Source organism: Anabrus simplex, chromosome 1, assembly GCF_040414725.1.
Source record: "Anabrus simplex isolate iqAnaSimp1 chromosome 1, ASM4041472v1, whole genome shotgun sequence".
Taxonomy (NCBI): domain Eukaryota; kingdom Metazoa; phylum Arthropoda; class Insecta; order Orthoptera; family Tettigoniidae; genus Anabrus; species Anabrus simplex.
Genome location: NC_090265.1, coordinates 1,192,662,951 through 1,192,686,749, shown reverse-complemented (window position 1 = coordinate 1,192,686,749; position 23,799 = coordinate 1,192,662,951). Strand labels below are relative to the sequence as shown.

Below are 23,799 nucleotides of genomic sequence, written 5' to 3'. Positions count from 1 at the left end.
AAAAACCTTTTCCATTGGGGATTATTAAATAACAACACCAGACAGCAAATATATAAACATTTGCAGTGGGGCCCATAACAGTATCAGCACATTATTGCAGATTACATACTCTTTTTAAAACAATTGTCAGCTGAAGCCTTATATTTTGGACCAGTGGGTTATTGAACATTTTTTCTTCACACTCTTCGGCCGTGAATTACTTGGTGGTTCAACTCAGCCATGTGCCAAAAAATGACTTTGACCACCAACGTCAATGCAACAACACTTCGATCAATCAGTCAGTCAATACTGATCTGCATTTAGGGCAGCGGCCCAGGTGGGAGATTCCCTATCTGTTGTTTCCTAGCCTTTTCTTAAATGATTTCAGAGAAATTGGAAATTTATTGAACATCGATCAACTCGAGTAGATCGTAAGTTACAATCTTCATTTCCGTGTTGACGTTTAACCAATAATGTAGAGTTTGAGGGATGTTCCACCATTCAACACATTGAAACTCGAGTAGAGTCGAAACTCGAAGGTGCTAGTTTTCAACATACGTGCAACCGTTGAAAGATGCCGATGCCTGTCCACTTCCTGGATTTTAATTTCGTCTGACTTTTTCAGTATCTATACCGCAAGACAAATATGCACCACACACGTCATTTTCACGCGATTATGTTCCTGATATGTTCGTAGGCTCTCACGTGACAAATATTCGCTGCCCTTCAGTGTATCGCTCAACACAGAATACATTTCTAACTTCTGGATGGGACGTGAAATACAAGCACGAACAGGCACACTGGGTTATTCAGCAATATCAATGAAAACCGGAGAGCAAATTTGAACTTTCTTGAGGATAACGGCTTTTTCCCAAAGTTGTAATTTACCCTGTAAAGTTCAGGAATTCAAGACCATTTCCTGTTTTTACACAGCTTTCTCCAACCTGCCTCCGTTGGCAAGGGCTCTAATCTGCATTGGAAATCGTATTCCTTTCACAAGGGATGACAAAGAACATTACAGGGCTAGGAGGAATGTGATTATACTAAGCGGTCTTATGGTAGTAAAAATTTGTGACGTGATAAGTGACTTAATTTTACTGTATATAGATTTAATACAACATGAATCAGGACTTTGAATTTATGAGGTGCTTAGCAAGAAATTGTCTTAATGAGGAACACATTAACGAGGTTTCACTATATCTTCTTGCATCTGGTTAAATTCTGGAGAGGCTATTCCCATGTAAATTTATAGCAAAAATGTTATTACTCTAATGGCGCTTGAAATATATTTTCATGATTCATATGAGGTTAAGTTAGGTTAGGTGATGCCGTTTGAATAAGAAAGCTGAAAAGCCACTGGAGTGATACTACTCCAGTTTCTCAGAATGAAATTGAACATACGTTTTTACGTTGTCTTGGAATTAAAAAAAAAATACTACAAGTAAACTGTGGTATGAAAAATGCGGAAGCGCAATTTTTTAATCAAACTGATTGCTGTTGCATACTGATTTTAATGTGCGTGATATTTGTACCAGACTCTTACGAACACTCAGATATAATGACAGTCCGCTATAGCGAATAAATTTTTCGCCGTGATGAATTCTTGCTATAACGGACTTCCACTGTATACTGGTACAAATCTGTAATAATAAAAAGAAAATGCCCAAAATTGTCATGTTCATGAATCAGTGACACTGTTGACGGAAATTGTGGAATGTACCTGAACATTTTGTTCTGTCATTTGTATTCTCCTGTGACTTACAATGAAATCATATTTACTGAAATATCTTTCACCATCTGTGCTCTCTTGGTAGGACTCCATTTATATTGCAGAGTTGCTTGGACAAACTCAGGACATTTGAGCTTAACACCTAACAGTATTTGCAATTTGTCCAAGGGATCACAAACTCCTAGATTTAAGTTTTCAGAAGAATAATAATAAAAAGACATAAATGTTCTATTTGAATAAATGCCAGTATTGCATTTTAGTAGAAATTTTACTCTTTAGTAAATTTTGCATTTTATCACGCTTTAAAACCACATTAACTCTTTCCTGCGGATTGCGTAGTAAAGCGTACTGGAGTCAGACGTTGTCTCCCGCGGGTTGCGTAGTAAAGCGTACTCGACTTTCAAACCGACTTCCTTTGCCGTCTGTCTGCTAAACATGTAACTTTTTGGAACCAGTGAATTCCCTACGCTTCCTAGATACAACTGGCATGCACGGAATCCTAAAATAAAGTGTTCTTTTATACGTTTTCTTAGATAGAACAGACAGCTGACTGAATGTAAACATATTGCAACAACATGGCTGCTCACATAATCAGTTGAGTGCGGAGGATATTTGTTACAAATTAGATCAAGATGTTGACAAATTTGATGGTAGTGAGTTTGAAGTTGTAGGCATGATAATAAAAATGGTATGGGAAGCAGTTAGGAAAGGATATGAATCTGAGGGAAATCGAAATATGGCAGAGGACAGGAAATGTTCATTCATGTACCATCTCCTTTTTTTTAAATATTAGGTGCCGGGCTGAGTGGCTCAGACGGTTAAGGCGCTGTCCTTCAACCCCAACTTGGCAGGTTCGATCCTGGCTCAGTCTGGTGGTATTTGAAGGTGCTCAAATACGACAGCCTCATGTTGGTAGATTTATTGGCACGTAAAAGAACTCCTGCGGGACTAAATTCCGGCACCTCGGTGTCTCCGAAGACTGTAAAAGTAATTAGTGGAACGTAAAGCAAATAACATTATTATTTTTAAAATGTTAGGCCTACTTGTACAAAACATAATTATCAGTTCTAATTCTCCAGTTAATTCGGTTTCGGGCTGTGAGCCTCTACTTAATGACATAATATTCCAACTAATGTCAATTTATCTTCCAATCCCATTCAGTGAAAAATTGTTTATAATTTGTCGGTCCGAGAGGAAGTATGATTTGCTACCTAAATATCTTCATACGACTGATCCCAAAAATGAAATAAATTGAGAGATTCAGGGTGAATTCCTGCGTTCTCTGCATTACCAAGAAAATAAGAGCCCCATCAGTTCCAGCAATTCAGACTGACTTCAAGAACAAGCAATTTAACATTAAGCACCATTTTGGATGCTTCTTGATGTACCATTCTGAACAGGGGCGGGGACACCGATAATTCATTGCATTGTGATTACCCTGACCTGGGAACATTTAGTTCACATGGAGCAGGGAAAGTAACACATGACATGCTGGTAGCTTGGTATAGATAGAACAGATCTACAGGCTTGCTGTTACTGTAGTACAGTATTGTCTTCAGCATCAGGATGGGAAAAGTGGCAGATATCTTTGTGTCTGATGAAGGGTAGTCTGTGTTGTTGTTGTTGTTGTTGTTGTTGTTGTTGTTGTTGTTGTTGTTGTTGTTGTTGTTGTTGTTGTTGTTGTTGTTGTTGTTGTTGTTGTTGTTGTTGTTGTTGTTGTTGTTGTTGTTGTTGTTGTTGTTGTTGTTGTTGTTGTTGTACCTTAGTACCAGAATCTCTGAAAAGGTGTGGCTTATGGTCTGCTCTCATGCTGCGAGCACGTATCGATGGTGGTGCAACGATGGGCAAACGGCATGTCATCCAGCTGTATGTCGACAGCGGCTGTTTGATGCCAGAGGCCAGCTGAGGTTGTCACGCATTGTTCAGAGTGACTTCGGGGCCACAGTTCGAGAACTCACCAACAGGTACAAGGGTGATGACCAGGTCAATCTTTCCCAGCACACGGCTTATCATTGACTGATGCATATGGGGCTGCGAAGTCGACAGCCCGGTCATACCCCAGTGCTGACTGCATTCAACCAAAAGCAGCACATAATGTTGGCCCAAAATCATCACCACTGGACTGTGAATGAATGGAGAAAGGTCGTCTGATCCAATAAACCCAGATTCCTTTTTTTCATCACATTACCGGCCAAGCATACAGTATTTGCACATTCTGGCGGAGACAGGCTGGTGGAGGAAATGTAAAGATCTGGGCGATGTTTTCATGGGACACGCTGGGGCCCATTATTTTGGTACACCAATCCCTAACAGCTATCCTGTATATGGTCGTTTTTGGGAACCAAGTCCATCCGTTCATATCAGCAGTGTTCCCTGATGGTGACAGCCACTTCTAACAGGACATTGCACCATGCCACACTGTCAGGATTGTAAAAGTCTGGTTTGTGGAACATGAATGTGAATTTGCTTTAATGGAGTGGTTCACCAACAGCCCCAATAAAAACTCCAGTGAACATTAGTGGTTCAACTTGGAGAAGTGGGTTCGTCCTACATCACCATCACCCAGCAGTGTATGCCAACTGGGGGATCTGCTTTTATGCTTGTGGTACCAGTTACTCCAGAATAACTTCCCCCACCTCGTTGAATTGATGCCTCGCCGAGTGTCTGTGGTTCTGCAGAGAAAAGATGGTCCTAGGTAGTCATCAGTGTATACAGGTGGAAGTGAACTCCACTAACAAACTTTTAAGGTTGGTTAGGGACATGGGCCAAGTATTTTGATATTAAGGGGCCCATAGTCACTGGTGGCTCATTACAAGTTAAATTATTAGTTTTATTTTTTATTTTATTTTTAAACTCAACAGCCTTTGCGTACATTTACTCTACAATATTGTTTGACTACTTGCCATGATACTTGCTTTTGAACTTAATATTTACATTGCAGTACATCTTATTTAATGACTCCTCCCCACTGTAGCGATAATATGTTCATTTATCACTATTGTAATAACTTGAAACCATAGCCGTAAGATGTTTGCCTGATCAAGTATATGATTATTAAGGCCTGGGTACTTATGTAATAATATTTTTCTACTTGATCAAAATATATGCATATTGCAATATGTGAATGAAACAATGTTTCCTCATAGACGTAATATATGCTTTTGGGCTTATGCCGTGTCAAGAAAACGATGTGGAATTCTTTACGTTTCACAGAGAACTATGCTCTGCTTCATCAGAAGAAAATCTTGACTGTCCTCGGGAAAGGTTTCTAAAACAATGAGCTTTGAATTTAGACGTTACTCAAGAGAAGTGGAAATGGTACGTTCATTCGTCACCAGATGGCTCCTCGGACGCAGTACAGCGCTAGCGTTCGAAGCAGAATCTGACAGAACCATCAGAATCAGTCTGAGAGGGTCACATAACATAACAGGCGTTCATACATGGGAAGGTATGACATCGACACAAATCTGGAATGAAACATCTGGCGATGAGGAATGTACGAATTTGGAAAACACCGAAACGAAATAACAATAGTGAAAGATCAGAGAAGGGAACTACCTACGTAAATCCTTAATGGCTGCATCTTGGAACATGACATCGTGACCCAACGATAGAGCGTGCTCTGCTATTGCTGATTTGTCTGGCTGGTTGAGATGAATATTACGTTCATGTTCCTTGATGCGAGTACCAATGGACTCGCATGTCACCACTTTTACATCCTGGGGTATGTGAAATTCCGTGTATTTGTGGTAAGGTATGCATTGGCCAAACATGCCGGTTATTGGATTGTTAAATTGCTCTTTAAACTATAGGTTGAAAATCAGACCCATAAACTGTTAACAAGATGACAAAAGGTTGATATTCGTTATTTGTGCTCTTGTATCCAAATAATTACCTGGATATGTCATCATCGGATACTGGTAAGCAAAAATTAAACACTTACAGCAATAAACTTGTGCTTATAGTGGATGATGGCATATTTATGGTGTATAAAACTATTCTATTCTTCATTATAAAACGATTATCTGATGTTGAGGTTATATTGGAGATTGTACAGCATCTTCCAAGACCAGAAATATTCAGAGCAAATCCTTTAGGAGTGTATGACAGTGTGGATTTTAAAATAAAATTTAGGTTACTGAGGAACCACAATCATAGCAGTCATACATGTAGTTGGGCCTCAACAAATATCTTACAATATGGCAGTGTCAACAAGTAACCAGTTACTGATTGCACTGTGCTATTATTCAACAGGAGCATTTCAGAATGAGGTAGGGGATTATTTTCATGGTCTCAAGTCTACAATTTGTAGAATAACAAGAACTGTAACTTGTACTATTGCAAGAATGAGAGAACAGTTCCTAACTATGCCTCAGGACAATTCTTTACAAACAGTAAAACAGGATTTTATTCATTTCAAAATTTCCCTTATATTATTGGTGCTATAGTCTGTAGCCATTTGAAAATTCAAAGCCCTCGGGGACACTTAAGTGAGATGTATCAAAACAGAAAAGGTTACTGTATTTCTCTGTAAATCCAGGCTTTATGTACCACGAATCTGAAAATCAATGATGTTGTTGCACGCAGGGCCGGCTCAGTTCATGATAGTGTGATATTTGATGTCTGGCTGTTGTGTGCCGAATTTGAAAATAATGAATATCCTAACTGCATTCTATAAGAAGATAGTAGCTACCCTTGTAGGTTGTGTCTGTTGACCCCACTGGATCTTTCTATGACACAAGCTGAAGAAAGGTAGCAGAGATTGCATATAACTGCAAGGTACATAATAGAGGGGTTGTTTGGAGTTTGGATTAAGAGATTTTCCATTCTGACAATAAGAATGAGAACAAAAACCACGCAGAATATTTGCTCTGCCATCAGATTTTTGTTTTGACAGAGCAAGTGGCTGTACGGTTTGGGTCACGTAGTTAAGGTATAAGCTTGCATTCGGGAGATAGTGGGTTCGAACCCCACTGTCGGTAGCCCTGGAAATGGTTTTCTGTGGTTTCCCATTTTCACACCAGGCAAATGCTGGGACTGAACTTAAGGGCACGGTCGCTTCCTTCCCACTCCTAACCCTTTCCTATCCCATCGTCGCCATAAGATCTATCTGTGTCTGTGTTGTGACGTAAAGCAAATTGTAAAAGAAAAGCTTTTTTTATTTTCTATATCATCCTTGTATTCTCCAAATTCCAAGAAAAGCACCTTTTTCTTTCAGAATAATTTTTGCCTCTATTTCTTTTGTTTGCTTTGTTTTTTCAAATAATTTGCAAACAAAGAGCTATGGTAATATTATTACTATTCCTATACAAAACAAACTGTGAATACTACTTCATTATACCAGCATACAATGTTGCCTCGGTTCAATGACGTCTAATCCACAGATAAGAAGCAAGTTCAAAAGGTCCCTCTTATTCCTTGGAAATACAAGTATGTAAGAAGTGACAAATGACTGATATTTTGTATATTGCCTGACACTGTTCAGAAGGTCAAAATAATGTTAACCCCTTAAGCGGGGAACTCAGTTTCTCTGAATCTCACCCAGGTGGGGAGCAGTTTTTTGACACCAAGCAAAATATCTTACAGTAGTTTGTGGTGAATTATAACTCTTATTTAGGGTCATAAGAGCATAAAAATGATGTATGTTATACAATGCCATTAAAAGTGTGACAAGTGGAGCAATTTTAATTTTCTGGTATGCGAGAAGAAAATCGACGCATATACTATGTGATCAAAAGTATCCAGACATATGGCTTAACATGACGTACAAGTTTGTGGCGCCCTCCATCGGTAATGCTGGGATTCACTATGGTGTTGGCCCACCCTTAGCCTTGATGACAGCTTCCACTCTTGCAGGCATATGTTCAATCAGGGGCTTAGGGAATGGCAGCCGATTCTTCACGGAGCGCTGCACTGAGGAGAGGTAGTGATGTCGGTCGGTGAGGCCTGATACAAAGTCGGCATTCCAAAACATCCCAAAGGTGTTCTATAGGATTCAGGGCGGGACTCCGTGCGGGCCAGTCCATTACAGGGATGTTATTGTCGTGTAACCACTCCGCCACAGGCTGTGCATTATGAACAGGTGCTTAATCGTGTTGAAAAATGCAGTCGCCATCCCCAAAGTGCTCTTCAACGGTGGGAAGCAAGAAGGTGCTTAAAACATCAATGTAGGCCTGTGCTGTGATGGTGCCATGCAAAACAACAAGGTGTGCAAGCCCCCTCCATGAAAAGCAGACCACACCATAACACCACGCCTCCAAATTTTACTGTTGGCACTACACACACTGGCAGATGACGTTCACTGGGCATTCGCCGTACCCACGCCCTGCCATCGGATCGCCACATTGTGTACCGCGATTCGTCACTCCACACAACGTTTTCCCACTTTTTAATCGTCCCATGTTTAAGCTCCTTACACCAAGGGAGGCGTCTTTTGGTATTAACCTGCGTGATATGTCACTTATGGGCAGCCGCTCGACCATGAAATCCAATTTTTCTCACCTCCCGCCGAACTGTCATAGTTAGACCTTGGATTTTAGGCAAAAACCTATTTTGTTCCTTAAGAGATAACTTAAAATGAAGTTGTATTTACAAGTTCCATGTATTTGTAAGGTTAGAAACGGTGGTCCTATAGTGCCTAAAAATACCTAAATTGGCGTTAGAACTTTTTTTGCCTATATTCCTATAATTGCTATATTTTATCCCTAAATCGATTAAAAACCCTTTTTATTTAGTCGGAGAAAAATATTTGCAGACTCATTTTCACTATCTTGAATAGTATTTTCTTGAAATTCTTTTCAGACAAAATGTGAAGCTGTAAACCAATTACCACCCCCCGGAAGTCCTTAAGAACCTTCCGCTGTGAATACTCCTTTTGTCCCTTAGTCTGTGTGTCACGAGGTGGGGGATAGTGTCCATTGACCTGCTGGAAACGAAACTCTTCATTCCATTCTTTGAGAAACTTTCACAGTGCATCCGTTTGCTCAGTGTGTGCATTATGCCGAAAGTGGCATCTTCCAAGACATCCTTAATTAAACAGTGGTTGCAGGAGTTTCCCCATTTCACGTTGGATGGAAAATTTATATTCTGTGACGTTTGCAGCAAAGAGGTAAGTGAAATTTGTTTTATATTTCACTCTGAAGTATGTACTTTGGTATGAGAGTCGTACTTAATACGTAGGCGTTCCATCTCCCTGTTGTGTTACGTTTTATACATCAATTCAGCGTACATACACTAAACGAAGTATAACAGTAAATATTAATTGGGGATTGTAGCGCATCCCGATCCCTCGATTTTTTGTTTATAGAATCGTTAAAACTTGCTATGTTTGTGTGGTACTGTAAGGTCTATTCATTTCGGAGAACAAATTTTCAAGTAGGTTTTAGAAGAGGAATAATAGTACAAACGTATTGAAAAATAAAAATATCATGCTGCTGTAGGAACCTAAAAATACGAGGTGGAAATTGTAAGAAAATTGGATATGCACTTTTATCAATTGTAGGAAGTGTATGACACTTTATACACATTGTAAATACATTCTGCAATGACTTTTTTTTATAAGCATACAGTATATGTAGGGAGGAAAAACACGGAATTCAGCAATGCGCGGGCATCAGTACCGGTAGTAACAAAAATGTTGGCCAACATAATCTAACAGAACATAACAAAACAGGAAAAGAAATGAATTAAATTCATCTGTACTGTGTTCGGCTCCTTGGTTGAATGGTCAGCATAGTTGCCTTCGGTTCAGAGGGCCCCAAGTTCAATTCCCGGCCGGATTGGAGATTTAAACCCTAAATGGTTATTTCCCCTGGCTTGGGGACTGTGTATTTGTACTGTCCGAAACATTCCTGAAACTCGCACACAATACTATCGTCCACTGCAAAAACGCGCAGTTTCCTGTACACAGCAGATGCCGCCCACCCTCGTTGGAGGGTCTGTCTTACAAAGGCTGGACCAGGATAGGAAGAGTCATATGGAATTATTACCTCTACTGCGTCACTTAAAGGTCCAAAGTGCTTGTCTACTGGAGGGATCGGGAAGCGCTACAAGGCCCTATGAATTTGAATAGTCTTCTGTGCATATTTTCGTCTGGCCTATATACCTGCACGCTTTACACAATATTTGCGACTATTTATAGTTGTCGTTGTTTGTAGGTGTCCAATGAAAGGCGATTGCATCTTAGTCAACATGTCCAACGGATTAAACATCAGGAAAATCTGCAAAGAAAATCAAATCTTAAATAAAGATTATTAACAATGGAGTCGCTAAATAAGGGAAGCGAAGACTAATTCAATGCAGACTTTAGCAGAGCTCTTGTGTCGGCAAGTATTTCCTTCAACTCACTTGAAAATCCTTCAAAAGTTTTTTACATAAATATTGTCATTGGAACATTCCATCTGAATCATCTTTAAGAAGAAACTACCTGGACACTTTACAAAGGCACAGTCAGGTGGATAAAGGAAGATATAGGAGACACATACATCTGGATCTCTGTCGATGAGACTACTGACACTCTAGGTCGTTATATTTCCCACTTGGTAGTCGGAAAATTAGATCCCGACATGCCGTGTTTGCCATATTTGATCTGCAGCAAACAGTTAACTAAAACCAATCAGCAGACAGTTGCTCAGTTTGTAAATAAAGGTCTCAAGGTGCTTTTCCCCAATAACATGGACGAAAATAAGGTGCTTCTTATATTTACTGATGCAGCCGCCTACATGATTGCTGCTGTTAAGTTGCTGAAAGTATTTTACTTTGTTTTGATTCACGTCACTTGTCTTGCTCATGCTATGAATCGCGTGGCTGAGCAGATACGTGCCGAATTTCCTCAAGTCAACAAGATGATCTCCTCCATTAAGAATTTTTTTGTAAAGGCTCCCACACGAATCCAGTTGTTCCGCAATGATTTACCTGATCTTCCACTGCCACCAAAACCCATCCTTACGCGCTGGGGGACTTGGCTTCAGGCCATTGTGTACTACAGTGAACATGTTGATGCAATCAGAAGTTTTGTTCTTGCCCTAAATGAAGATGCCATGTGCATAACTTCGGCCAAAAATGTTCTAAAGAATGTAACCATTTCTCAAGAAATTGCCTACATCAGGTCCCATTATACTTTTTTGGTCCCTGTTTACGAACATTTGAATTTGTTAGAAGAGTTGAAAGATAAAATCAGCTTAGCTCCAGGCCCCGCTGAAGATAGAATTCAGGATAAGCTTAATAAAGTACTACAGAAGAACCCAGGACTGTCAATGCTTCATGCTGTGGCTGATGTTTTATTTGGCAAAACTAACATTGAATGTGTCATCACCCCACGTCTTGTACCAAAATTCAAATACAGCCCTGTAACCTCTGTTGACGTCGAGCGTACTTTCTCAGCCTTCAGACTAGTGTTGTCAGACAAGCAGTGTAATTTGACAACAGAAAATCTAGAAAAAGTGCTAGTGATTTACTGTGCATCAAATTATGGGCAGTACGTGTTTGTAATTCAATGTTTTAATTATTTAGAGATAAAAACTAAGAAATATGGTGAACCATTGTGTGTGTGAAATATTGTATTAACATGTTATTGCCTTATTATTTATGCATTTAGAGTTATTATCAATTTAGAAAAATAAAAATGGTATTTTCATTGATAAGTGCTTATTAAAATACGTAAAATTGAAGCTGCCTAAAAGTTTTTTAGAACCTATTTTTACATATTTGAGAGCCTATTTTAGGCACCTAAAATACAAATTTTAGTGCCTAAAAATCCGAGGTCTAGTCATAGTACTTGGAGTGGATCCTGATCCAGTTTGGAATTCCTGTGTGATGGTCTGGATAGATGCCTGCCTATTACACTTGACAACCCTCTTCAACTGTCGGCGGTCTCTGTCAGTCAACAGACGCAGTCGGCCTGTACGCTTTCATGCTGTACGTATCTCTTCACGTTTCCACTTCACTATCACATCAGAAACAGTGGACCTAGGGATGTTTAGGAGTGTGCAAATCTCGCGTACAGACTTCTGACACACGTGACACCCAATCACCTGACCACGCTCGAAGTCTGTGAGTTCCACAGAGCGCCCCATTCTGCTCTGTCACAATGTTGAATGACTATTGAGGTCGCTGATATGGAGTACCTGGCAGTAGGTGGCAGCACAATGCACCTAAGATGAAAAACGTATGTTTTTGTGGGTGTCTGGGTACTTTTGATCACATAGCGTATCTTGCTATTTAAAATACAGCGCGGCTGTGAGCTTGCATCCGGGAGATAGTAGGTTCGAATCCCACTATCGGCAGCCCTGAAAATGGTTTTCCGTGGTTTCCCATTTTCACACCAGGCAAATGCTGGGGCTGTACCTTAATTAAGGCCACGGCCGCTTCCTTCCAACTGCTAGGCCTTTCCTATCCCGTCGTCGCCATAAGACCTATCTGTGTCGGTGCGACGTAAAGCCCCTAGCAAAAAATTTAAAATACATTTTATTCTCACTTTAATGATTTTATTTTTGCACTTTGTAATGCATCTCAACGAAAAAGTAGTCATGGTAATTAACAATGTGTCCTTTCAACAAAGGGTGCATACATGAAAACTCTACAGTCCCTGGCCAAATTATTAGGCCACTCTGAGATTATTTAGAAAAAACAAATATATCTTGTTTTATATTTTAATTTTCTTGTGTTAAGTGTACAAATAACATCTGTAAACATTTATGAACATAACACATTACAGTTTTAAAGTGATTACACCAGGTTGATACTAACAGCTCAATATTTTGTCAAGCCGCCTCTTGCTTTAATTACTTCTTGAATTCATCGAAGCATGCTGTCTATATTGTTTACAGCCATTTGTACCAAATGTTCATTTGAATTCCAATGCCAAGTGATTCTCTCAAGCAATGTCACTTTGTTTGTGATTCTTTCTTTGCCAATTTGACGCTTTAGCAGCTCCCAGGCGTCCTCAATGGGGTTCAGATCGGGTGAGTTGGCAGGCCAGTCTAGTAACGGTATTTTATTGTCAGCCAGAAACTTTTTCACAGATTTTGCTGTATGACATGGGGCGGAATCTTGCATAAATATTATTTCTTCATCATTTGGATATCAATCGTGCAGCTGAGGGAGGAGTTGTGTTTCAAGCACCTTTTTATATTGCACTTGATTCATCATCCCTTCCACCATGTAAAGGCGTCCAAGTCCCTTAGCACTTATCACTGACCAAATCATTACTGATTGAGGATGTTTCATAGTTTGTACAATCGTAAGTTATGATCTTCATTTCTGTGTTGATGTTTAACTAATAATGTAGAGTTTGAGGGATGTTCCACCATTCAACACATTGCAAAAATATATTAAATTATAAGAAGACCAGATTTGACTCCCTTGGAGTCATCATCAGTTCTTGGTGAAAATTAAATTAAGGGGAATCTGATAACAATAATTATAACGAAAAACTGTGTACCTATAGGTGATTGCATGGAAACCCATCATTGAGTTGATAGACATTACCTTGAAATGCAACATACACTCGGCAAGGAGAACTTGGAGCTTAGAAAGTTGCCAGTTTTGGCTCTAACAGTCTTGTGTTCATAGAACACGGAACACTGGAATTACATGTACTGGTTGAAAATATATACAAAACACAATAAGGACACTTATAATGGTGTGGAAACTTGGCTCTAAGAGCATTCTTGGATTTGACAGTCCTGTTTCTGTCTGAAAAAGATTGGATGAAATACACACAATGAAGCAAATGTATAAAGACATAGTTCTAGCCTAAACTGTTACGCGTTCATGTACACGGAACACTGGGAATACAAGGTGCGTTCCATAAATAATGCGACCAAATTCATAAAAAAATCATTTATTGAATATATTCATACAAATAATAAAAAATCTTCAAAATAGCGCTCTCTTGCGTTGATAACACTTCTGGAGGCGGTGTTTCCATGTCTGGAAGGCATCCTGGAAGGCCTTTTCCGGATTGTCCTTTAGAGCCGTTGTAACATGCGCCTGGATTCTTTCAATCATGTCCCAATGTTTTCCTTTCATGACTCCTTTTAACCGAGGAAACAAAAAAAAATGTCAGCGGGAGCCAGGTCAGGACTGTAGGGAGGCTGGGGAACCAATGGGGTATTGGTCCTAGCCAGGAAGTTGTTGACAATGAAGGCGTTGTCGTGATGAACTTTCCACGTGTCCTTGATGTCGCTTCGGCAGCGCGAGACCCTCCTTTTCAGTCACAATGTGGAAAACGGTTGTTTTTGCCATGTTTAGAGTTTGTGCTATCAATTGAAGGCTCAGCCGTCTGTCAGAGTTCAAACAATCGCGCACGCGTCACATTTTCACCGACTCGTGAGGTTGATGGCCGTCCACTGCAAGGTTCTTCGGTGATCTCCTCTCGGCCCTCCATGAACGACTTGTGCCATCGGAAAACTTGTGATTTGGACAAGCAATCGGTCCCAAAGGCCTGCTGAAGTAATGGAAATGTTTCGGTGGCGGACTTCCCAAGTTTAATGCAAAATTTGATAGTGTACCGTTGCTCTACAGAACGATCCATGTGCCGTGTTACATGAACTCAAAATGGGCTTGACGGAAATGCACGTCCTGACTCTCCGGCAGCTCGCTGCCGAATGAGACAAAGAGTGTTTGAAGCTAACACCCCCCTCCACCTAGCCCAGCAGGTTAGAACACACTGCGGTGTACAGTTGCGTCAGAAAAAATAATGGTCACATTACTTATGGAACGCACGTTGTACATGTGTTGTTTGAAAACACACGTGTTCAAATGAAAACACTTATATAACCATATGAAATATTGGCTTTACAAGAACGTTTATGGGTTTGACTGTCCTGCTTCCCCTGACTAAACTAGTGAAATATATATACATTGAATGTACAAAGAAAAACTACTTGGTAATTAAAAGTTCTGGTTTTTATTTTCAAAAATTGTCATGTGTTCGTGGAACACAGAATAGAACTGCTGGTCGTGCTTCTATCTACTGGAAACTAATGCATTAACGCAGTTGAAATTAATTGATTGAAAGTTTGTACACCAATGTGAAACACTTGGCACTTTAATGTTCTTCGATCTGAGTAAAATGCCGTTGTATGTTTACACAACTTGGCATAGACTTGTCGAGCGGTCTTGTCACAATCAACCGGAATATGTGAACCTTAAAAAAAAAAAAAAAAAAAGTCTTGTTGACTATTAAAACCACACATCACATGAAACGTTCGGTAAACAGCTGAAATTATACACTGGCCTGAGATGCTTAGTATTTAAGAGAGATCTTTGGTCTAAATCAGAATTGGTACCGTGTGTTAGTGGAACACGGAACTTAATTGTTGGTCCTGATTCAAGCTACTTGCTGGTTTTAGTTTACATGAGCTTGCAGTGTTTTAGGATAGATGGAATGAACTTATTAGTAGAGTTAAGTTGGTTGAAGAGCTGGGGGAACATTCTTCAATATGGAATACTTGCTATTGTAGTTGTACTACATATTGCCGTTTCATGGACGATAAGTAAGTAGCTGTTTAATCCATTGTTAACAGGTTATTTTTTATACAGTTGCAGCAGTAATGACATCATCTAACGGGGATGACTGCAGCCAGAGAGAGAAAGAGAACACTTCTCACTTAACAGCAGTTAGTGTAATGTTACTGTTGATCATATTTATGGGATTGGGACACTGAAGTCCACTGCATTAGTTTTCTACTAGCTTGGCGATTTTAGGGCATCTGAGTCCAGTAGATTCTTTAATTTCCACCTCTCTTCATGACTCCCTATTCTTGTATTAGTTTTTTTTTTTCCCCTTCTCATTTTGATGATTATCTTAATTATCTTCCTGATGACTATGGGCTGATGATCACATGCTTTTTATCTTATAAAAACTGTCATGACAACAATGTTCATTATCACCATTTAACTCTTGACCGGGCAAGTTGGCCGTGCGGTTAGGGGCGCGCAGCTGTGAGCTTGCATCCGGGAGATGGTGGGTTCTAATCCCACTGTCTGTAGCCCTGAATATGGTTTTCTTTGGTTTTTCATTTTCACACCAGGCAAAATCCATATACCCCTGGGGCTGTACCTTAATTAAGGTAATTAAGGTCACGGCCGCTTCCTTCCCACTTCTAGGCCTCATCGTCGCCATAAGACCTATCTATGCCGGTGCAATCTAAAGCAAGTTGTAAAGAAGTTGTTTAACTCTTGACCATGATGATTGAACAATATTTACACATCAGTGATGTTCGATATTAACAGGCTTCACACTGAAATTTTGAATTTAAATCCATGAGTATCTCTATTATCACAGCCCCTCCAGCAAAAATGGCATGAGATTTACATAAATTGAAACTGTAGATTCTGTACCTTTTATGATGTACAGGTTTTTGATCGAACAAATATATCTGATGATATTTGGAAGTTTGTGAAAAATGTAATAAATCACAAATATCTCTTTTATATTTGTCAAGTAAAAGTTTATAATACCTAAATGTTTGAAAATTGTTTTTTACACGACTTTTAGATTGTAGTTATTTAATATAGCTAATATTAACGGAGATTTTTGACATTTCTTGTTTTGATCCCATTAATATTTCTTCTCTACTGTATACTAATCAAATAATATATAGCCTAGTGCACTCTCCACATATCCCTGAACCACCATAGAGAGTTTCAAGAAATTCTGTCGAGCTGCTTTCCTGTGTTATTCACACAATCAGACATAAACATTTAACTGAACCCAAGATAAAAACTAAGTATGAATTAAAAATTGAAGTGTAGAGATAATAGCTTTCATACCTGCCATTGACGGGATAGGTTTAGTATAGTTGCAGCAGTAATGCCATCTGGGAAGATGCATGGCAGTAGAAAAGAAAAAATACACTTCAACTAACAACAATAATCAGTCAGAATAATGTTTTTATTGATTGGACATTGTAGGCTATCACATTTTATTTTCTTCCTGCTCAGTGATATAAGAGCATTCAATGCCTAGGTTTCCAACTCCTTGTTTTGTGATTCCTTTTTCCCCCTCATTCTTCGAACGATCATACCTTCTTATTTGTCTTCTCAGTTTGGTAGTTTTCTTCATTATCTTCCCGATTAATGAGTGATAATGACCATGCTTTTCTTTTTTTCTTTTTTTTTTTTTCTTTTTCAACTTACAAGGAAACAATTATAACCACCACCATTGCCGGTTAGTTCATGACAACTGAACAGTATTTCCATGTCAGTGATGTTTGCCTTGATGAGCTTTGCAAAGAAATCTTAAATTTGTGATTGTCTCCATTATTATAGCTTATACGGTAAGTATAAGACCAAAAGATTTGAAAACCTAGCTCGATAGCTGCAGTCGCTTAAGTGCAACCAGTATCCAGTATTTGGGAGATAGTAGGTTCGAACCCTACTGTTGGCAGCGCTGAAGATGGTTTTCCGTGGTTTCCCATTTTCACACCAGGCAAATGCTGGGGCTGTACCTTAATTAAGGCCACGGCTGCTTCTTTCCCACTCCTGGCCCTTTCCTGTCCCATCGTCACCATAAGACCTATCTATGTCGTTGCGACGTAAAGCAACTAGGAAAAAAAATTTAAAACTAGATTTTCTGTGATTGTTATATACAACTCCTTAGATAGAATTAATATTTCCAGAGATATTTGGAAGTTTGTGAAAAATGTAATGCTCACAAAAATCAGTATCAGCATTCTGTTGGGCAAGTGTGCATTAAACATAAAAGATAAGGAATTATATTGTACACAACTTTTAAAATTTAGAGGTAATGCCAATATTACCGGAAGAATTTCATATTTCCTGTTTTAGCCCCCCCTCCTATTATTACTGCAGCACTGTATATGAATCATATATATATACACACACATATCTCTAAACTTCAATCCAGAGTTTCAAAAAATTCTGTTTAGCCATTTTCCCATAATGAGACAGACCCAGACAGAAAAATTTAACCAAACCTGTTTTCGACTTTTGATACAAAATTCAAGTTGAATACGAATTATTAGGCCAAAATTTGAGTGTACATAAAGTATTAAAATTTTATTATTTCAATGTATTCTTTTTTTGCTTTACGCCGCACAACACAGATATGTCTTACGGCAACGGTGGGATAGGATCAATGTATTCTAGTTGTATTATTTGCTCAAAGCAGGTGGACATTTCTGAATATATCACTTTTCTGTACTTCCACAACCTGTAAGAATAAAATATTATTTTCTTCTGTTATGCAGGAATGTGACCCACAAAAATTCTGTTATTGGATTTTGTACACGAAAAATTCAGAAAGCAGAACGTGATCCTGATCTATTTGATCGGGATTCTGTTATTTTATTCTGGCGTTTGTTGATATTGCTGCTGAAGCAGAATGGGGTGAGTACATTATAGAAGTAGATTGCCCATTATATTGCTTCTTTTATGTGAATTTTTTTTTTTTTTTTTTTTTTTTTTTTTCATCAGTTCTGTATGTGTTGCATATTTGTTGGAATTTAGCAGTTAGTAGAATGTTGAATTTAGTTTAGTTTAGTTTAGTTTAGTTTAGTTTCTATTAGTGGAGGAATATGAACCTCTAAGTTCATAATTGTTGTTTGTAAGGTATGCAGAGGAAGGTTAAAAATGCAGTAAGGAAGTTTTGAGGGAATGATGATGATGATGATGCTTTTACTTCCTACTTACTACTGTTATGATTTTTTTTTAAATGGAGAGGTCCCAAACGTTTTCCCCATTTTACAACATGAGGCTGGCATATTTAAGTCCTTCAAATACCATCAAACTAAGCTAGGATCAAACAAGCTGACTTGGGCTCTACTACTTAGCCACTCAGGCTGGTAGGGGTAGTGTTTACATCAAATCGACCTAGTTGAAGTTCCAGCAAGCTCGGCAAATAGGCATAGAGTGGTAGATTCCCATTCCACAGTTGACTACCATGAAATGGTTTCACAATTTGGACTTTTTGGACTTGGTTACAGTGATTGGTTACAATCATGTCTTTCAAATAAAAATTAGTGCACCACTGTAGATGAGTTTTGAGGAGACCTATACATCTGACATTGATACCTTATATTATGAGAACTAGCTGAAGTACCTGTCATTGACGGTATATTTACTTGTTACAAGTAATAAACTTCATTCCGGTTCCGTATTGACTTCAGATATCTCTGATGAAATTCTAAAAGAATTCACATTAAGTCCATCTATTCAATACACTTCTGCCATTTATTAAATGGTCTGTTTAAAAGTTACATAGTTGTTTAAAATACGTTGGACAGGTTTCGACCTAGCTTAGAGGTCATCATTAGCAAAATAACAAAGAAGAAAGACATACAACAAAAACAGTCAATCATAAAAAATCCGAGAATAACATACAGTCAACAAATACAATGGGAGTTTATGTTAAAATGTATGTAGCTTCAATATTAAAAATATATTCAACAAGTACACTGGAAACTGTTAAAAATGTACATGGATTCAAACTTGGACAAAAGTTGTGAGTGTGTGTCCAACTGTATTTGGTACAATATTGGTTGGCTGGAGGAAATACTTAAAGAACAGAGAAGACAGATGTTGTTTTAATCTGTCCTGTTTCTGGAAAACGGAGTGAAGTTTTTTAAATCTGTTATCTAACAAATCTTGATCAAACTCTCTAACAGCATTCTCGCCTTTCCACTTTAAGACACCTAAATATTGATGCTCATTTTCCTAAGGAGTGATACTGATCTGTAGAATATTTAGACCTTAAAAAAAACAAAAACAAAAAAATAAACTGAACATGTTTCAATTCAATGTCCTACAAATATAAAAAGGTATATTTAAATGCTGTGACTTCAATAGACTATAATGCCATCCCAGCATCAGTATTTTCTCCATTTGACAGGATATGAATAAGACATTCCATTGAAACTTCAAGACAAGTTCAACCAGTTCAGTTCCAAAATGTACCATAAGTTTGTATATATATTATATAAATTGTTGTAAAAAATAATGTTTAAGAATAGTTCCAGCATATGTTAATCTCCAATAAGTTGTAAAAATGTACCGATGATTTAATTCCACTTGCAGCAAGCCGTTCTCATTACCGACATTATGAAAGTTAACAGTCAATATATTCCATTAAATGTGAACATGAGTAGAATGTCACTTTAGAACATTAAAACATGGACGGCTTAATCACTCCTTTGCAATGTTATATAAATAATATTGACTATGATTAATCCTAAAACAGCACCCACTCAGAGCTCTGACTTGGAGATAGAATTAATGGCTGATGATGCCTGCTATGCCAGGCGAAACATGTACCATACTCAAAGTTAATGTAATGACATTATTATAGTCATACTTAACCAGTATTGAATAGGTGGTTTAAATAAATTAATGTTCAACATTTAATAATTGATTTTCAATACGGTCAAAATGAAAATAATCACTTGTAATAGAGTAGCCAACCAGGCTAACGAAGGAACAGTACGGAGTCAGACGGCGGATTTCGATTTGATTTTTACATATTCGTGAAGGTCTTTTTAAGCTGAAACACGTAGTGGAAGTCTAATTTTTCGCTGGTCTTTTTTAAGGGGGCAATTGGGAACTCAAAGTTGGCGGTGCGCGCCCTGAATTGTACAGTACATGCTGGCACATGTCAGCGGTTGCCCTGCCTCGCCTTCCCTCTCCACTCCTTCGGTACTCCTCTGTCCCCCAACAGATACGGCTGCCAACAGTTGTGTATATGAGACGGCGAGTCCTATTCTATTCGGTCAAGTTCTCCACGACTGATGGCCATTCCACATACAGGAGATCGCATTGGATTCTCTACTTTGTCATGGCTGCTTGCAACATTATTTCAGCTCTTATTAATGCCTGCGGTGTTAATATTCAGGAAGCTGCAGAGCTTTCTGATGAAGAGCAAATCATGTATATACAAATAAAGACAACGTTTGATGCAATTTTGGAGGGAAAATGCGAATTTATTCAGGAGGAAGAAGCCGTTTTCGTTTATTCAGAAGACGAAGATGGCGTTGAGGAGGGGACAACAACACCGAAAAAACGCAAACATGGAGATGAGTTTAACGAAGGTAAGAGGTCTTGTGATGGCCGAGGAAGACCCTGTAAGTCAGTGCAAGATTATGATTCCGAATCATTGTTGGACATGTATCAAAAAATAAAGGAACGAGGACCTATGTACGCTGTACGGAAGTATAAGAAGACTTGGAGACAAATTTATGGAATCGTTAACCACGTTGAACACAATGGAGAAATTAGGAAATGTGCAATGGTTCGAGCTTATTTGAAAGAAGAGTTCACCAAGGCAAGGATGCGTTATTTATATGTCACAAAATTGGACAATGAGCGTTGGATTGATGAGGGTAGAGAGTTGTATTGCCCCAAACACACTCTCCAAAGCGCCTCATACATGAAAAAAATTAAAAAGCGTTTAAAAATTCGGTTCCGAAAAGTAACCAAACTAGTCAGTAAAACGTTTAAAACAGACTAAGAAAGTTTGTAACATTCATTAATGAATTGCAAGGAAAGAAAGAGATCCCAGATGCCAATATCTGGAATTCGGACCAGTCCCGATTTGAGTACGAAATGGCAACACAGGGAAGTTATGATTTTTGTGGTATGAAAGACGTTCTTGCTACGCTTGTTTGCCGAAATAGTTTTACGCACTCCCACACAATGCAATATCACATTTCTAAAGCCGGAGAAATGTGACAGTTGTTCTTGATCGTTTTCCAAGAAATTAATGGAAAGTTTGGACCTAGAGTAAAAGAAAGTATCAAAGCCTACATGAATGCCTTTAAATATTTCGTAATTGATTGTTCATCTTCCGGGAAAATGGGGAAAGGGCATGTACGTGACTGGTTTCAAAACATTTTCCATCCGCAATTACAGGAAGACGGAAGAAATCTTCTTCTCATAGATTCATTCAGTGGCCAGGGCAAAAATGCACAAATTGAATGCATACCAAAAGGAACTATGTATCTTTTCCAGCAGTGTGATCTTGGACTCTTCCGACAACTAAAATGTTTAGTTCGTAGAATGGAAAACATTTACCAGTAAAGAATTTACACGGCCAATCAAAATTAAAACCCAAAAACAGACTTTTAATTATAACTAGTCAAATACTAGCTCATAACCAATTACAAGCTGATCGTTTTGTACCAATGCTGAAATATGGTTGGAAAGCGGGTAGTATTACCATTACTGACAATATACTATAATTTAATATTGTCTCGCAAACAAATTTTTATGATTTGACTGATAGAAAGTGTGCTGGAAGTGATTGTACCAATTTTTCGTTCTTAAGGTGCGCACATTGTTGTCTTTTGTTTTGTTATTCACATTTTGTGTAAGATTTTCACTACCATGCCATGAACAATGGACCAATGCCAGACTGTGCTAGAATAAAGTCATTTCTTGAACACTTTGAATGTCATGACGATGCAGATGATATTTGATTATTTATTATTTGTATGTTAAGTGGTGATTTGTAAACAATTTTCATTGTTTATTTATTCCATAATAAATTCATTTTTGTAAATAAAATGTCCCAACTAACGTCAGTATTCACCCGCAATCTCTTGTACACAAATGTAGGCAACCTTATTTGGTTGGGGACAGAGGAGAACCGAAGGAGTGGAGAGGGAAAGCGAGGCAAGGCAGCCGCTGGCTGTGAGCTCAGACGTGTGCCGGCATGTACTGTACAATTCATTGCGCGCACCGCCAACTTTGAGCTCCCAAATGGCCCCTTAGAAAGGACCAGCGAAAAATTAGACTTCCACTCCCTAATTCAGCTTAAAAAGGCCTTCACGAATATGTAAAAATCAAGTCGAAATTCGCCGTCCGATTTCGTACCGTTCCCTCGTAAGTCCAATAGATACCTGAATCTCAAAGTCAGAGTTAGCAAATCTCAAGAGATATTAACTTCTTGAAAGAGTGCTTAAAGAGTGGATTAGTACCTAAATTTCTAAAACACGTACAAAGAAAAAACATTCCCTTTTCAAAAATCAACTATACTCAACAAAAGATTAACGAAATCTGGTTAAAGAGCGAGATCAAGTCTCTTTATTAAAAGAAATCCCTCCTGAACCTACAACTATACAGAACTCATCTAGAAGTCTCCCAAAGCATGCCCCTGTTAGAATGGGATTCATATCTAAGATTCGTGAACAACAAAGTGTTTGATGTTTTAAACAAAAAACAAGAAACACTAGACAAAAAACTAGCTACTTTAAAAGACACTAAGCAGAAATTGACCAAACCTCCCAAAAAAACGAACACACATACTTCGCTACTAGGCAACACCCCTACAACTGTAAACTTATCAAAAACTCGCTTCTCAGACAAAGAATTGGATCTTCTTAACAAGGGCATGAAATTTAACTGGCCTAACCCCAACAAAGTTGACGACCTTATCACCACAGCTGCCGAAATCGAATCTAACATTAACAAACTCCCTACTGACAAACGCAACGTCGTTAGATTTGAAATTAAAAAGAAACTTCCCCATTTAGTCAATGAATTGAATAATAACCCACAACCAGGTCTCAAAAAACAAATAATCGATTTAAAAAACAAAATTAGGAACAACGATATAATCATTACGAAAGCTGATAAAGGATCCACCACTGTTTTATTAAACAAGGTCGACTATGTCAACAAAACAGAACTTTTCTTTTCTGACAATACCTACACTAGAGTGAGCAAAGACCCCACACCAAAAATTCAGCGTGACTTAAAGGTTTTGTTGAAAAATTGTATCATTCCTTCTGCAAGAGCAAGAATATCAAAAACTCGCTATCATGAACCCTAAACTACCAACCGCAAAAGCATTACCCAAAATCCATAAAAACAAGTTCCTGTGTGCCCTATTATAAACAGCAGAAACAGTCCCACATATAAAGTCTCAAGATTTTTACACTATTTTCTCAACAAACACTTTAAATTCAACAATGAAGCATACGTAAAAAAATCCATTGACGTCTGCGAAAAATTAACACAATTTAAACTACAACCCAACCATATAATGGTCTCATATGACATCACTAATATGTATTCAAGCATCCCTATTAATGATACTATAAATATTATCAAAATGAACCTTACCAAACACA

General features: G+C 38.4%; 1 protein-coding gene across 3 annotated transcripts in view; it reads left to right on the top strand.

The window, feature by feature from the left end:
* Positions 1 to 23,799, top strand: part of Sec16 (Secretory 16) — a 753,833-nt gene that overhangs the window by 304,704 nt on the left and 425,330 nt on the right. For all 3 annotated transcript variants that reach the window (XM_067137541.2, XM_067137539.2, XM_067137540.2), the window contains exon 14: positions 17,926 to 18,064. In XM_067137541.2, the coding sequence (XP_066993642.2) occupies positions 17,926 to 18,064 (139 nt within the window). The remainder of the gene's footprint in view (positions 1 to 17,925; positions 18,065 to 23,799) is intronic.